At 40.8% G+C, this 16,220-nt stretch overlaps 1 protein-coding gene across 9 annotated transcripts in view; it reads right to left on the minus strand.

The window, feature by feature from the left end:
* LOC102205088 (dedicator of cytokinesis protein 9-like) overlaps positions 1 to 16,220 on the minus strand; it is a 57,225-nt gene that overhangs the window by 16,887 nt on the left and 24,118 nt on the right. For 8 of the 9 annotated variants that reach the window (XM_013913636.1, XM_013913629.1, XM_013913631.1 and 5 more), the window contains exons 3-25: positions 15,364 to 15,453; positions 13,520 to 13,602; positions 11,888 to 11,957; positions 9,876 to 9,971; positions 8,843 to 8,977; positions 8,523 to 8,697; positions 8,195 to 8,253; positions 6,689 to 6,763; positions 6,452 to 6,592; positions 5,459 to 5,803; positions 5,286 to 5,368; positions 4,584 to 4,706; positions 4,412 to 4,491; positions 4,129 to 4,316; positions 3,497 to 3,562; positions 2,766 to 2,858; positions 2,120 to 2,231; positions 1,834 to 1,952; positions 1,015 to 1,101; positions 810 to 899; positions 551 to 666; positions 342 to 411; positions 131 to 256 (exon numbers count right to left, since the gene is read on the minus strand). In XM_013913636.1, the coding sequence (XP_013769090.1) occupies positions 131 to 256; positions 342 to 411; positions 551 to 666; positions 810 to 899; positions 1,015 to 1,101; positions 1,834 to 1,952; positions 2,120 to 2,231; positions 2,766 to 2,858; positions 3,497 to 3,562; positions 4,129 to 4,316; positions 4,412 to 4,491; positions 4,584 to 4,706; positions 5,286 to 5,368; positions 5,459 to 5,803; positions 6,452 to 6,592; positions 6,689 to 6,763; positions 8,195 to 8,253; positions 8,523 to 8,697; positions 8,843 to 8,977; positions 9,876 to 9,971; positions 11,888 to 11,957; positions 13,520 to 13,602; positions 15,364 to 15,453 (2,622 nt within the window). The remainder of the gene's footprint in view (positions 1 to 130; positions 257 to 341; positions 412 to 550; positions 667 to 809; positions 900 to 1,014; positions 1,102 to 1,833; positions 1,953 to 2,119; positions 2,232 to 2,765; positions 2,859 to 3,496; positions 3,563 to 4,128; positions 4,317 to 4,411; positions 4,492 to 4,583; positions 4,707 to 5,285; positions 5,369 to 5,458; positions 5,804 to 6,451; positions 6,593 to 6,688; positions 6,764 to 8,194; positions 8,254 to 8,522; positions 8,698 to 8,842; positions 8,978 to 9,875; positions 9,972 to 11,887; positions 11,958 to 13,519; positions 13,603 to 15,363; positions 15,454 to 16,220) is intronic. The other variant, XM_013913630.1, reaches the window with a different exon arrangement.

Below are 16,220 nucleotides of genomic sequence, written 5' to 3' on the forward strand. Positions count from 1 at the left end.
TTTACAGGTAAATTGAAAAAAATAATCATTTTACAAAGATTTGTGGATTAGCTTAAAAATGTTATTTTCTTTTTCTTTATAAGTCTCCTTTAATTAGCTTCTGCTGATTGCCTTTTGACAGATGAATTACCTTTAGAAGCTTGTTGCTAGTCAGAAAGTCTGTTGATGGTTTGAGAATGGCTGTCATGGCTTTTGCCAGCTCCTCGTGAACAGTTTTTACATTGGTGAAAGAATAGGGTTCTGGCTTCAACACAAACTGGGTGCAGAGAAGGGGCGGGGAGTGTCAGACTCTGAAACAGTGAATATCATCATTGTGATAAAATTCACAAGACAATAAGCACCTTGACATACGATCTCAGGTAATGCTCAAGTCCCTCTTCATGGCACTGTGCTACCACATGAACCATCACCCTACAAAGATAATGAAATAAAAACAAAACACAGTTCAAAAGTGGCGCTGAAAGGCAGACGTTCTATGTATTTGGGTGTGTGTGTGTGTGTGTGTGTGTGTGTGTGTGTGTGTGTGTGTGTGTGTGTGTGCGCGTCTTGCCTGGTCACATTTACAGCCACATCCTCATGTGTGGTTCTGGTCAGGACACAGAATAGCTGGTTGAGAATGGTGGGCAGAAAGTTTACCATCACGTGACCTTCCATTGCATGGAGACTCTTTAAGAGGGAAGTAAGAAGAAAAAAGTCAATAACTGTGGACTCTTCCTGTCATGATCCCTTAAATGCTAGATGAAAAGATTGTTCAACAGTGTGTGTTCCATTTTCCTCAGGGTATTAGAAGTAAATGGAGCTCTGAATACCTTCAGGTATTTAACAAGCTCTCCCTCCGAAGCTTGTTCTGACATCTCCATGCTTTCGCAGTGGTGAAAGAAGTTATGCAAGTGCTGATCCTAATAGAAACATGTCATATCGATGTTTAGATTTTTTTTATTCTATAAAACCGTTGTGAGTAGGCAGCTAACATTAACTGCATATCATGGATATATGTGCTATTTGTGTACACACCTGAGTGTTAACTGTGGATACAAGATGAGTTGAGACTTTGAAAAGGGGTTTTCCTCCATCCACCCATTTGATCTCCAACCCAGAGTGCTGCAACAAGTACACAACTATTAACTGCACTAGATATTAAGTCTAAACTGCAGTACAACAAATAAACACAGTGATGTTCTTTTTGCATATACTGATTTATAATATAATAACGTTTATCACAAATTAACAGATCAATTGACAATAAGCCTTAATTATTATTGTTCCTCCATGGCAAGTACCCATGCTATCAATATACATATATCATATATCAATACATATATCAATCTACATCAATATCTATCTCAAGCAAGATGGATAGCTACTGTATAACCTCTGATTGCAGATGTTTGGGTTTCAACTTGCTAAATTCATCACTTTATTATTCTGAATAGAAGCCTGGGTTTCCCACATTGTCCTTTCACCATTTCCCAGCAGGTTAATTCCTGTCTACATATGCTGCTTGATTTACGGCCTTACCTTGCTAGAGGTAAATAACACTTAGTTGTCAAATAAGGATATGTTTAACAGATCTGTCTTGGTTGTCTTGGTTGATACTAAAATTAGCTTTGGGAAAATACAAACAAAATATATAAAATTAAACAAGACACCAGAAATGAAAGGATGATAGGATGCCACGCTGTTTGATGGAAATGAGACTTGTCAACTTACAGAGTGCTGAATCAAAGAATTATGAAAGAATTATGTGGCAGGCTAGTCCACTACCTATCTATAGTCTACACCATACTACCTACAAAAAAATAAAAGTTCATTTTTGTTGTTGTTGTCTTTTACCTTGTTCACACCATCCAGGGAGCTGAGGTACCCAGCAGGTAGATTGGCAGCCACAGGAAGTTGTTGTTCATTCGTGATAACTCTGCCATCCTTTAGTAGAGGCAGCCATACTTGGCCAACTGAGGGTTAAAAAAAACAGCACCATTAACATAGCACCAGTACTGGAATAGAGGCAGCATAAGGATTAAGATTTGAATATTAAATCACTGTGTATCTGAATCAAACTGCTACACACACAAACAGCTTCGTATTCAGAGGGTTGATGTGACTTAAACTGATGGCCCACCTGGAGTTTCCACCACGTCTTTCTTCTTGCTGTTGCTGTCACAGCTCACATGATAGAAGGTGAAGAGAAGGTGATGCTTCTCATGCAGTTGAGTAGGCAGCTCTATCTTTATCTAGAGAGAGCACAACAACATAGTTTGCTAATACTGAAGAAGCTTTGCAGTTGTAGAGTTCAAATTTGCTCAAGCAACATGAGAGGCAATGAGAAGTATTTTGTTATTTCAAAAACAAAAAGGTTTAAAAAAAAATCGTTTAATCGTGCAACATATCTGACTCTCTGCTGGTAGTTTGTAGCTATTTTTAATCCATCCATTTACTCTCTTCCACTTATCCATATCAGGGTCCTGGGAGGGACTGAACTCTATCCCAGCTACCACAGGGTAGGTCACCAGTTTGTCACAGGACAACAGATACAGACAGACAATCATTCACACTCACATCCACACCTATGGGCAACAGTATCACCAATTCACCAAACCCTACTAATTGCATGTCTTTGGACTGTAGAAGGAAGCCGGAGTACCCAGGAACCAAATTCCACTCTGATGGTGGAGGCAAACTCAGGACCCTCTTGATATGACATGCAGCCCTATTAAGCCATTGTATCTATTAAACTCTGATTGTGAATAACATGAGCAGAGAAATACCTCGTCATAAAACTCAGGGTTCTGCTGATGGTGGAGGACTGCTGCATATGCCTGCTTAGTAAATAGAGGCCCTCCAGGACAGCCATAGATGCACTGCAGTAGATTCAAAAAGTAGGAGCAAGAAATCATGTGAGGACAGGCGGATATCTTGTCATGCTCATCGTGTGGTTTAATATGTTGTGGTCGTTGGTTTATCAGCTAGTTTGAGCTGTCAAGATGAACAATCCAAAGTCAAGATTGCAAAGCCCTAAGATTAATTCTAAGTCAAGGCAAAGAAACCCAAGTCAAAACAAACTAGTCTGTAGTCAATACAAAGCAGATTTAAGTTAAGACCTAACATTCAACACCAAGTCAAAGAATAAAGGCTTCAAAGCCATACTATTATTAATTATTATGATTAAGATGATGATAATGATGATTATTACATAAGTGTTGCAAGAGAACATTTTGAGATCTGCTTAGTAATTGTTTAAATAGCCAAATGTGATAATATCTGTGCAAGGCTTGTGCATTGTAATTAGCTAATATCTATTTTAGGAAAAGTACCCTCTCTTGGAGAGGACATCAATTAGTCTAAAGTGCACCCGTGAACCCTTGAGTGTTGATGTCTTTTGTCTTCTTGTTTAGAGCTTGCCGGGTGTCTAAATAAAGTGACCTAAGTATATGCCTCTATTACATCTCGTAGTTTTATGTTCTGCCTTGGAAGTATGCTATATAGCATGTAAATGCACCTTCAGCGGCTGGGCTTCATCCTCATCAGAATCCTTAAATTCAATGCAAACAGCAATATTTCTTGCCTGAAGAGGGAAGAAACAGATAGAACATAAGAGAAAAGTAAGACACATTTCCACGATATCCCAGGTCACATAGAAGCAATTTACCAGCAAATACTTTTCCTACTTTGCCTCTCTGAGTCTATTTCAGACTGTGAAATAGACTTATCCGCTTGTTACAATAAAAGGAGGGAGAAATCTGTAAAGATCTGAGAGCTCGCAATAAATTGAAAGAGAGTAAGAAGGCGCAAGGGAAATAAGATCGGTCGGTTTCCTGTTTGGAGCTGACTTAGTGAAAGTAAATGTAACAATCTTGTATTGATGCACTAATCAGAAGCAGCTGCTGTGCATTATGATAACTATCCAGCTCTGCAGCTTGACTGGAAGAGCTTGAAAGAGATCCCAGTTAGTTTCATAGGCTAAACAGAATATCTGCCAAACAAAACCATTTATTTCCTAAAATGATTTGTCTTAGAAGTTTCTCTTTAAAAGATGAAGCAGTGTTTGTGAGGGTCATGCATCGACCAACAGCTCAAAATCAAAGGTATCTTGTATTATTAGTTATTTTGATGCAGCCTTGTTGTGAGTACCTTAGCAAAGCATTTCTGCCCATCGTACTTGAGGTGTTTTGGATAGACATAAAGGTGGTTTTTATAGATGGTGAATGGTTGGGAACACTTAGCAATACAGGGCACAAACTCCTCCACTTCCAGAAGAGCACTGCTTTGCCCGTTTCCTTCAAAGTTCCCCACAGGGATGTAGGAGGCAGTGACACAATCTACAGGAAGGAATGATAGTCAGAATCCTTGTGGATACAATTTGATAACTGTAAATAGATACTCAGAAGTTATGTTATAAATTTGAAGATTTTACTGCTTAGATCTGGGGGCACACTGTCAACTGTTACATCCAAGTTCCCTAAGAGCACAGGGAGCTTAGCCATTTTCTCTGGTCTGTTGGGAACAAAGAAACAAATAATTTTTTGCAAAACTGTATCAAAACATGTTACAGAGAAACAAGTGACTAGATAAGAGAAAGAACGTACTTTCTGAAGTCGGTAAGCAGTTTAAACATGTCCTCATCTGACAGCTTGCTGCTGTCCTGTCTGTAAAGAGCTGAGAATCGTGCACTTTTGTCTAAAGTGCCTGATGCATCTTTAAACACAGGCCTGGGGAGATAGACACACCCAAAAAATAAAAATAAGTGAAATTACTGATGAGCACATCTAAGTTCCACAATACTGGTTTAATAACGTGTGTTCCTATAGAAAGTCTTTCCTTTAGTCACACTTTTCACCTGGTTTGGATGCTGTATTTCAACTATAACTCCCTATTTTCCTCAACTACAACAACATTAGAAACAGGAACAGCGTTATACTAGCAAGTCAAGCCAAAGTTAACAAAATCCACAAATCCTCAAAGCAAAAACAAAACAACCCTCCACCTACCATTAATATTGTACATAAAATATGTATAAACTCATAGCTGGATTACATTTTTTAAAGAAACCAGACTACTTATCGTTTCCTATTTCCAACCCATGAAGGCATAGCACGAGAGGTGAGCAGTTGTTTGTTATAAGCCCTCTCTCATCACACATTTAAATCAGCACCAGGGACTGTCTTTGATGGTATTATATACACCAGCATCTCACTGAGCGACGGCTTCTGCAACCTGAGATCAAGACTATCATCTAACACTGAATTGAATAGGTAAATTGATGGTTTAAGTATAAGGTGGCTTTATACCTGGCAGCCCAGCCAAATGGCATCCTGTACTGGCCCAGTCGGCCGCAAGCTGTCTTGGCATTCTTTAGCACCTTTTGAGCCATCTACACAAGAAAACAGGGGATTTATTTTGGCAATTACCAGCATAAGACAAGAAAAATACACTTCATATCCTCATCTTCATATAAATGTACCTTAACAGAGTCAGAGCTCTTCATGTAGGGTTCAGTGCAATGGGCGATCCCTCCCTGTAGGACCTTCTCAATCCTGGCCACTAGGAAGATTTCTGGATGGGGGCAGGTGACTGAGAATATACCCTGTTTGGGATACCGGACAGCCCCCTCTGGGAGCCCACTAGCTAACCTGTGTTCCAAAACACTATCATTACTGCTGCCACTGATTTGCTGGTTGGATCCACTACCATGACTGGATGTCATCTGTCGAACCAAAGGGTGGTTGAGATCCACATGGAAGTTGGCCGAGATCTTTCTGTTGTTCTGGACGTCAAAGAGGGACAGGATCACATAGAACGGCTCCACCTTTGACGATAGAGGACAGGAGGGAAAATGTTTTGAGACAGAGATGCACTGTAAGAAAAAAGTAAAAAGAAAGCTGCAATTTAACCCTGGAGAACCCATGGGGTCAAATTTGAACCCATGGTTTCCCTAGTAAACCAATGGGGTCGGATCTGACCCCATGGGTTCTCCAGGGTTAAGGGATAGTCATTCTCCTAATGCACTTCTGATTTTCCATTAAGACTAAATGTACCATTGAGGTAATTTATCTTCCCTTTCACTCTTTCCACCAAGCTTTTCCATTACACAACACCATTTGTGTGTGTGTGCATGCATTCAGAGCAGCTCAAGAGCTAATGGCTGTATTGTCCCAGCTGAGCGTTGAGTGTTAGAGTCAGAGACAGAGACCTTGGAGTGACGACAGGAAACCAGCCTCAGACTGGTGCTAATGCATGGTAGGAGGCCAAAGCTGGTTTCCATGGTAGAGAACACTGCGGGGTTCTGATGGGGGCCAGCCAAGTGGGTCATCTGAATTGTCTGTGATCTTCTTAAGTGATTTAAACCTCAACATCATTTGCCAAAGGATATTTGTCTGTTAAGCTGAAAGTTTGTGTGCAAATACAGACACATCCAGCAGCTGCATTTGACTGCTGGGTTTTCACTGATACATACATTAGTTGTTGGCCTTTCATCATTCTCAGCAACACAGCCCTGCAGGTTAAACAACAGGTCATGACAGCTGACCAGGACTCTTTTCCCAAACTTCTCTTCAAACTGTTGCACATTAGGCTCAATGGCAGAAAAGTCTAGTTTCTGTGGAAATAAGAGTTGCTGTCAGAAGGCTTAAATTATCTGCTGCCACAACAAAAATATCAGTCACAGCGATGCTACTGAGAAATCAGACAATACCTGAGTGTCAGGGTCCAGAGTGAACAGCTTGAGGCGAGCTTCACTTCTCATCTTAGATTCAATATCTCTGGCAGTCTGTGAAAAACAAAGCAAAATAAGAATGCATTTCCAATTATAAAGTAGTAACAAACAAATTATGTTGTCCATTTTAGACATCTGGAGATCTTGAAGATGTGGCATCAGTTGAGTATTCTCTTGATACTGTATGTCTTTTCTCTTTTGCTTCACTCCCAAGCTTGCCTTGGGTCCAGTTTTGGATCTTCCTTCTTACTATTACCAAGTGCTTTCTCATAGAGGGTTGTTGTGGTTTTCTCACCAATATTGCAGACTCTTAGTGAAATATCACTAAATGCACAGTGTAGCAATGTTCTGCATCTACTTCCCCATTATATCATCTTTTGAAACCCCAACCGGTCGCAGCAGATGGCCGCCCCTCCCTGAGCCTGGTTCTGCCGGAGGTTTCTTCCTGTTAAAAGGGAGTTTTTCCTTCCCACTGTTGCCAAAGTGCTTGCTCATAGGGGGTCATATGATTGTTGGGTTTTTCTCTGTATCTATGAAGCGCCTTGAGGCGACTTATGTTGTGATTTGGCGCTATATAAATAAAATTGAATTGAATTGAATTGAATTGAATTGAATTGAAAACTATCATCGTAACGAATATCATACCTAATTCCTTAGTGATTATTAAAGTATTCCGATTCTGATCATTTATCCTTCCAAAAGATTTTTAATTTAACTGACATTGGCTAAATACATTTTATACAGCATATACAGTACCTAACAACACAGTGCTTTTAAATTAGGGGCAATGCAAAAACCTGTAAAGGCAATGCTAAGACATTACTTAATGTAAAACTGCTTTGCCTTCTGTGTTAGCAAACCATTAGGATTTATTTGAAGTTGTGTTTCAGGGTATCGGAGAAGAGCTCTATCTCCATCTGAATCGGGAATCACAATGAGGTCTGGGTAGCTCCCACTATGTTGTTGTTCACATAAAACTAAGGCAAAGAAATCCCCACAGATCTCAGAATTCTGAGATTAAAGTCAGCCCAGAAACACCAAGTGGCTACAACCAACAGCGAAGATCAAAAAGCAGTAAACACCTGCGTACCGATCCCCAAACATTCAGGAAGATCTCCATCAATGCCCAGGGCCCCCACCGTGACTCAACAAAAGGGCAGGCAGCACCGGCACCCATAAAGAGGAGCTCATAGCATATGCTATAGTGTCACAAGTGCTAGAGTCCCAAGTGTGATCCCAGACTACTAAATCCCATTTTTAGAGATCTAGCACATTATATTGGATGTTTCCTTGGTAAGCACAAAGAGGAAAATGTGGAGGCCTGGATCCTTGAAACAGCTGGCCTAATGGTCAGGCCATAGTTACAATACAGACAGGCTCCAAGTGATCTCTCAAACATCAAAAATTCAGTATACATCCACAGTATGAGGACTGGTACTGTACATGCCAACCATTAATATTATTTCTGATGGACTAACAAGATACCTGAAAGGTTTCTTGAAAATCTCCAGTGGAAAGTTCTGTTTTTCCATGTTCCTCATCTGCTGGAGAGATCAACATAAGGTCTGTTAGCTGTGGCTGCTGCATAAAACATAGTAATGCATTGGTCTCTTGTATTCAGAAGGATAACTGAAAGGAAGTAAAAACATGGGTTATAAACTTAAAGAAGTACATTTCAGCAAATCGAAGAATCCCACAGGTGCAGCAAGCTTCAAAAAATATAATCAGATGAAAACAAATGCAATTACAAACACAAGGCAGGCAGACAATAAAACATATAAATAATTCAGACAAAGTGTTAAAAAATACATACCATCATTCAGATCGCCATTTTTTTTCTCCTGCATGGCCTGTTCAAAGCTGCTGTGGAGAATCTTGTTGAGGGTAGTGATCCACTCCTCCATCTCTGCTTCACTGTCTGCAGCCAGCAGAAATGTGCTCTTATCCTGCATCTTCAACTCAAAGGCAAATCGACGCACTTTACTGTTCTAAAAGAGAAGAAACACAAACACAGCTTCTGTAAAAGTGGTTTTAATCTTTTTGTTTCCAGTGGACAGCTAACAGAATGCTAACTTTCCTTTTGCTGCATTCAGTTTAACCACCATCACTACCACCACCACAGCTCACCATTACCTGAACAACTCCCATGCATGAGTCAAGGAAGATGGTTCCTTTGGGATCTTTGGAGGTGTTCTCATCCTTGTAGAAGTTGAGGTTGTAAGACCCATCCCCCAGCTGAGCCAGATGGAAGTACCTCCTCTTGAAGGACTATGATGACAATAAAGAATGTTAACATTCCTAATGGACTAATTTTCTCTAAAAAATACTAAAGAACGGAGAGAGAGCATGGGAAAGCTTGTGGGTAAACTGAAAAAGTAAGCAAAGTTTTGAGCTATCACACACAAAGACTAATCTGAGTTCCATATGTTCACAGGGGAAAAAAGGATGCAGGGAAAAGTAGTTCGGTAGGGTTACTGAACCGTCATTATGCACTGAGTATTTTTTTCTTCAGTCGCTTTTCTCACGCACTGCGTGACTATACACCTCTCTGTATTGGATCATCACTTATTATTCATCTCTGTCTCTCTTCCACAACATGTCTTTGTCCTGTCTTGCCCCCCCGGACCCCAACTGGTCGCTGCAGATAGCTGTCCCTTGCTGAGCCTGCTGGACGTTTCTTCCTGTTAAAAGGGAGTTTTTGCTTCCCACTGTCGCCAAAGCGCTTGCTCAGAGGGGCTCATATGATTGTTGGGGTTTTCTCTGTTATATTTGTATTTTGTAGGGTCTTCCTTACAATTTAAAGTGCTTTGATATATATCGAATGTGATTTTTTTATATACAAAAACATCATGGCTGGATCTTAAGACAAAATGTTTTTTGATCTTCCACTTGACGTTTTTGTTCCTTAACCCTCAGAATCATTTAAGAAATTCCAAATGACCGTTTTACTGCGTCCCACCTCAACCTGGTTTTCAATAAATTGCATGCTCAAAAATGTTTTGTCTCACTTCCATTTCTTCTTGTTGCACGTTGAAGCTCTACTATATCCAACCATTCAAAATATAAATTTTTGTCATTTTTCAAGTGGTCTTAAACTTCTAATCCGGACTGTATATATAAACAAAGAAAATGTAAATTTCTGTCATTTTCAGTCTGCTGTACTCACCCGCATTGTAACAGTGATTGCACCGTTGACGTTGCCTTTAAAAAGCCAGCCATGCTTAGACACTCCTCCTTTCTGAGATCTCAGAGAGGCTGTGTCCTGGAGGAGGAGATTAAGGGGAAAATAAAAAAATTGTCTGGTGTTGCTATCCTTGTGGGGATATCTCATTGACATAACCATCAAAAATGTATGCCTAACTCTAACCCTTACCGTAATCCTAACCATAACCCAATCGTAACCCTGACACTAAAACCACATTTTGTCATGGTCCTGAGTCTGATGACTCAGTGTTTTGTGTTTCCTTATATTATTCTATGTTCTTGTTTATTCTGGTTATGTCTTTTGTTAAGGTTTGCCATTTGCTAGGTTTCTGTCCTGTGCCTACCTGCTCCCACTTCTCTGTGTTCCCTCTGTCTATCCATGGTGTCACAGTGTCTGCTCGTGAATCTGTCTGTTAAGTTCAGTGTCTTGTCTGGTTCTGTGTCTGTCAGTTTCCTGTTTTATTCTGAAGGTCTCTGTCTCATGTGAGTGTTCTCAGCTTTACATCTGTGTCTAGCCGTGATTTCTCCCAGGTGTGTTCCCCTCCTGTCTTCTATCCCATGATAACTCCTGAGAGTATTTAAGCCCTGTGTGTTCTGCTGCCTGTTGCTGGTTTGTCTGTGTTGCTTTCCCGAGTCTCCAGGTGTCTTTGTTCTGGATTCAGGTTAGTTTTCCCAGTTTAAGTGCTCTTAGGTTTTGTTTTGTGCCTGCTACATTCTGGTTTGTGTGTCCATCCTTATTAATAAAGCTCACTCGCATCTGAAGCTGCCTGCATCTTGGGTCCTCTATTAAAACTCACACGGCTTGCCCTGCTAGCCGTGACAGCACAAACCAGCCAACATGGACCCAGCGGCATTCAACCAGAAGACCTTTGCCGTGACATTATTTACTCCGTGGAGAAACTCTTTCAACTGTGGCTCAGTCATGAGGGAAAGGAGTTTCATCACGCTGTGGAAACAAGGCTACAGCGATTCATTTCCAGGCTCCCCTGACTACTGGATGCGCTTCACCCGCTCGTACGGAATTTCATCATCAATACGCTACACCTTCACCCAGCCACAACTGCTTCGCTGCCCGGCCCACCGGAGGATGTTCTGCCCGGCTCAGCAGCAGCCGCTAGCTCAGTCTCCAGTGTCACCTGCTCAGCAGCTGCGCCTGCTGGTTCTGATCAGTCTCTGCACCTGTTGGTTCAGCAGTCTACCTCTGCAGGAGGGTCCAAGGCGCCCGTCGGGCAGTCCGTCTCCGCAGGAGGGTCCGAGGGGCCCGTTGGACAGTCTGTCTCTGCAGGAGGGTCCGAGGGGCCCGTTCGGCCGTCCGTCATCGCTAGAGGGCCCGAGGAGCCGCTTCAGCCGTCCGCCATCGCTGAAGGGTCAGAGGAATTGCTTCAGCACCTTGTGTCCGCTGACGGCTCTGCTGTGCGGTCAGCCCCCTGAACTGCTCGTCCTCCGGGTCGGCCTCCTGAACTGTTTATGAACTTCTCCCTGTGCTCCAGTGTTTTTGTGGATGTTTTGTTTTTGGACTGATGCCTTCAACCCCGTGGGGACCTGAATTTTAGTCCCCACAAGGGCTGTTGGTCCCCACCAGTATAGTAAGAACCTGTACACACATTAAGATAAACAGTGCTGTTGTGCGCCTATTAAGGTCCAAAGTTGAAATTGTTGTTAAAGTGTCATAATTATTGGGAAGAGATGTGCCTTTGAATGCTACAAACAGTGTGGATCTAGAGCAGTAAAGACATTTAGCTTGTAAAAGAGTACTGAAACTAAACAAATACAATGTTTAGTAATAAATTAAAAGCTAAGTGCGCTCTGTTACACTTCCTTGTATTTGAGTTTCTTTGAAGAGCGTTTGGTCAGTCCTAAAGGAAGAATGCAAAGTCACACTTTTAAGCTCTGTATCTTACAGGAGCAGAAGTGGATCACAAAGAAACTATGGGAACAAGCAGCTGAAGACGAGTCTGGAATTAGTCATCTTACCTCATCTTTTTCCACATCTTCATCCACCTCAAACACATGAGCCACCAGTTTTTCAGGTCTCAATACCTTACTGAAAAGTTTGGGAAAAGATAATTCAGCCTTGGCTCACTTAATTCAATTTCATGTTAAACCATCTCACAAACATATGTAAGAACTCTTACATATGTTTGGGGCAAATTCTTGGACCGGCGCAAGACGGATGAAAGCGAAAGCATTTGCCAAGAATGTTTTCATTAATCAAGGGCAGGGATAGCTCAGTAGGTAGAGTGGTGGCCCCATGATTGGAAGGTCGGGGGTTCGACTCCACTGAACGGCTACCCTGAGGTACCCCTGAGCAAGGTACCGTCCCTACACACTGCTCCCCGGGCGCTGCACTGGTGGCTGCCCACTGCTTCACTGGGTGAATGGGTTAAATGCAGAGGAACTATTTCCCTATGGGGACTAACACGCACACTTTACACTTTACTTTACTTTACAACTCTGAGACTATTAAGTTTGAAGTTAAACACTCAATGAATGTTTAACTCTTTAGTTTAGTTTTAATGAACTATATTAACCTTTATCCCCACAGCACATTGATAACCTCACCACCACTTCAGCCACATCTTGTACGGTAATTCTTCTAGCAAGATGTTGATGAAATCGGCAGCTGTTTCTCTACTCTAGCTCAAACACCAGTGGCTCTGGGGAACTAGAACTATAAACAGTGCCAAAACCAGCTTGCTGTTACTCTGCAATGTCTTAACCATGACATACATCTGTAATACTCATTTCTTTTGTGAAGTAAAGGCTCATCCAAGGGCACATATGCATTGTGGTATTTTCTTTTTGTTATGATGCCATTGGGCAACAGCTATCCAAGAATAGTTCTACATTTCCTTGGTAGGAAAACATCAAAAGTGTTCTGTTTTTACTGTGGAGCTTAGAACCACCAAAAGAGAATCCAGCGTTTGATTGAAATAGCCATTCCCAAATCTCATAGGGCCACCCAATCTTAAATCTTCACTCTAACCAAAATACAAGAAAGAAATGTATATCCTAAATATTTTATTCAACCTCGACCGGTTGCAGGTATTTCCCATTTTATTTAAATATAAATAAATGATTTTTTTTTTTTATAAATATGTAACTTCAATTTCAAACTGAAATTCTATTACAGAATAATGTAATGTGCCACCAGGAGGCACCAGTTCACACTTTGGGACTTGTACACAAAGGGCAGTGCCACTGAACACAGTGAGATTTACAATATGTTGTGGAGGCTTTTAGAACCATAGGGCAAGCAGTACAGTAAGAATATATATGCACACACACACAAAGTGTGATGAGCTAAACAAATTTTGCTAATCTGCCATTTGTATATAGATGATTTGTTCTAACAGCAGTGTGCTTAAGACAAATCAGACTTATAAAGGCAACATGCTTTTACAAGACTTGCTGAGAATGATAAAAACAGATGTGGTGGAGTGCCCTTCTACCAGCAACACTTACATACTGTCTTTATTAATTTCACTGTAGTGTTTGAAACAGAGTCAGTAACACTATCATTGGCTACATGAATGCAGCATTGATAGACTGTTGAGAGCGTGCAGTCTGATGGACCTGTTAGCAGAAGCCTTCCGGCATACTCACTTCGGAAGCTGGCGGAAGTCTCCAGCATACTCCTCATACTTGTAGTTGACCACGTGCCAGTCAGACTTGTAGGTCGTGATACACTGCAGGTACATGAAGTAAAGAGGTGGTGAGGGGTCTCTTTAACAAAGCATATACAGATGTGTAATTAGATTTATTAAAAAAATAATCTAGGAAAAGTATGGAGATGTTTAACAACATTACAAAAATTATTTTTAATTGGGAATAGATGGCCCTGTTGATGCAGGAGCGTCAGCAGATGCACGCTTTGTTCACTCTTCTGTTATTTACTAACTAAATATTATCTCTAGTTTACTAAATGTCTTACTTTACTATTTATAAATGGAGTATCTTTGATTTTGGGCCATTCAATGATTAAAAGGAGTCAGTATAGTAATCACCTGGTTCCTCTCCCCTCATCACTTCTTGTGTATCTTCCTTTGTCCTGTCTTGGGTCGTCTGTATTGCTACGTGTTCTTGTAGCAAAGTATTACTTATATTGTTATTCCAATGATTTCCGATCTTGGACTTGCTGGTTTGTCCTCATTTTATTCCTGGACTTTGTACACCCATTGCTAATCAGCATTAAAAGTTTATTTATGACTGCCTATGAGTCCTACATTTGGATCCTCAAAACTAAATTACCCCTACCTCTGGCTACATTTATGAAACAATACTGAGATATGGTATTTCTAAATATCACATTATAGTTTGCATCCAAATAACATCTGACCTCTGTTTACTGCATTACAAACTTTTAAAGTACAGCTATTCCCCTAAAAGTAACCCAGCGAGGTATCTGCCTTGGTGGAAGAAGATCCCTCCTTTATACTTTAACACAGATTACAACCAATCAGTCACACAACAAGTGTTGTGTGACTGATTGGTTGTAATCTGTGTTCCACAGCCAATCTGTGGCTGGGTTGTAGGGAATTAAATACTTATTTCACTCAACGACATTTTGTTTCTTTTCAAATGAGCAAACCTAGAATTTTAGCATAGAATCAAATCATTCAAAGTAAACTTAAAGAATGAATCCTTTCAGAGCACTTGAATGTTTTAATTAAAACACTGTTATACAAGTTTATAGTTAATAGGCAGAAAAAGAACATGATTCAATAAAAAAAACAGCTATTCAAGATAACAAAGCATAAAAGAACATGTTTTTGAGGTAAAGAGCAGTTTAAACATAGCTTTATTATTTCAATGTGTGCTCATCAGTTCTGTGTTCACAAAATGTGAGGGAAAAGGGGGTCATTAAAATGTAGAATAACAAATTATGAAACAAAACATCCCATGTGTAAGGAGCACAGCTGCTCCAGATGTACTTATGATTTCACTCTTGGCTGCAGCTGTGGGGGAATATCACCTATCAGGCTCTATCAGGCTGCACCCAAACCAATCTCAGCACACAGCTCTTCTGAAACTACATGAACCACCAATGAACTATAGGCTCCATCTGTGGCCAATCTACTGGACTGTTAGCAAGCATGTAAGGGCGGGGAACATGAATGGAAGTTCATCTGAAGGGGAGCAGAAAAAAATTCCAGCACACATGGTATGACTTGTTTCTAGTGGTCAGATAACATTTGTCTTTTTCACTTAGATTTGACTGAAATATAATTAGCTCTCTCGTTGCCAACCTGCCACAAACAAATCAGAGTATGTCCCTGCATGGATTTGTATCTGAAAATACAAGCCCCCTTTGATGAGTCTTCAAAGAGTGAAATCCAGATACACAATCTGGATGCCTACTTTTGGCTGAAAGGTGAAATCATGGTGGTGCGGTTGAGTGATAAATAACGGACAAAGCAGGCTTGCATCCAGATATGTATTCATTTTACCTCTTGGACAAACAGTGAGTGAGCTTCTTTCTCTGCAGTCTCTGGCACAGTGGGAAACAGAGTCCGGCCCTGGCGCTGCAGGGTGGAGATCTGAGGGGAGACACAGAAGGCAGGCCTGAAAATGAGGTTGGCACAGCATATCTAGGTTTAGGTTTTTATAAGACCGAAAATTCACTTTACTCTTGTTTGAACTATTGAACTATTGATCCCTATTGGGGGCTTCTCTTTGTACTCTTTTTCAAAAGAAGGTAGGCAACATTCCAGCCTCCTTAGAGCCAAGAAGGTTCACTGCTGTGCTCAGTTACCCTACAGCATAGTGGCAGCTACTTCCTATGCCTCTATGATTTTTTTATTTCATATGGATGATCATATTATACTTCATTGTGGCTCCACTGTGTATTGGTTTACACATTTCCCTAACAAGTGAGCATCCCCAGTTTGATCCACAGAAGAGACACAAATCCCTCAGGTTGATCTGATATCCTCGTGTTGGTGTTGTTCCCAGATCATCATACTAAATGCTGTTCCAGGATCAACATTGCAAGTGACCAATCAGAATTTTGTGACGTCATAGTTTTGCGACTTCGGGAAAAACTGGCGTAAAACAAAAAACTGTACTTAAGCTGCGTGAAACCGCCTGTTAGAGTTTGTATTGTTGATTGTCATTTATGCTTAGAAATATTTACTTATATATGCTTAGAGTTTTGTAATTAGTTGTAGATTGGTAGAGGTTTTGATCCTTGATAGTCTGCAAACTTTGTGTGTATTAGACAGCACTTTGGGAGCATGAGAGGTCATACCGTGCCTTATTGTTTTACGGCAGGATCAACGTAGTTGCGTCTGTTCTAGTCTAAGTG

Source organism: Pundamilia nyererei, unplaced genomic scaffold, assembly GCF_000239375.1.
Source record: "Pundamilia nyererei isolate P.nyererei 1_Seehausen unplaced genomic scaffold, PunNye1.0 scaffold00141, whole genome shotgun sequence".
NCBI lineage: Eukaryota > Metazoa > Chordata > Actinopteri > Cichliformes > Cichlidae > Pundamilia > Pundamilia nyererei.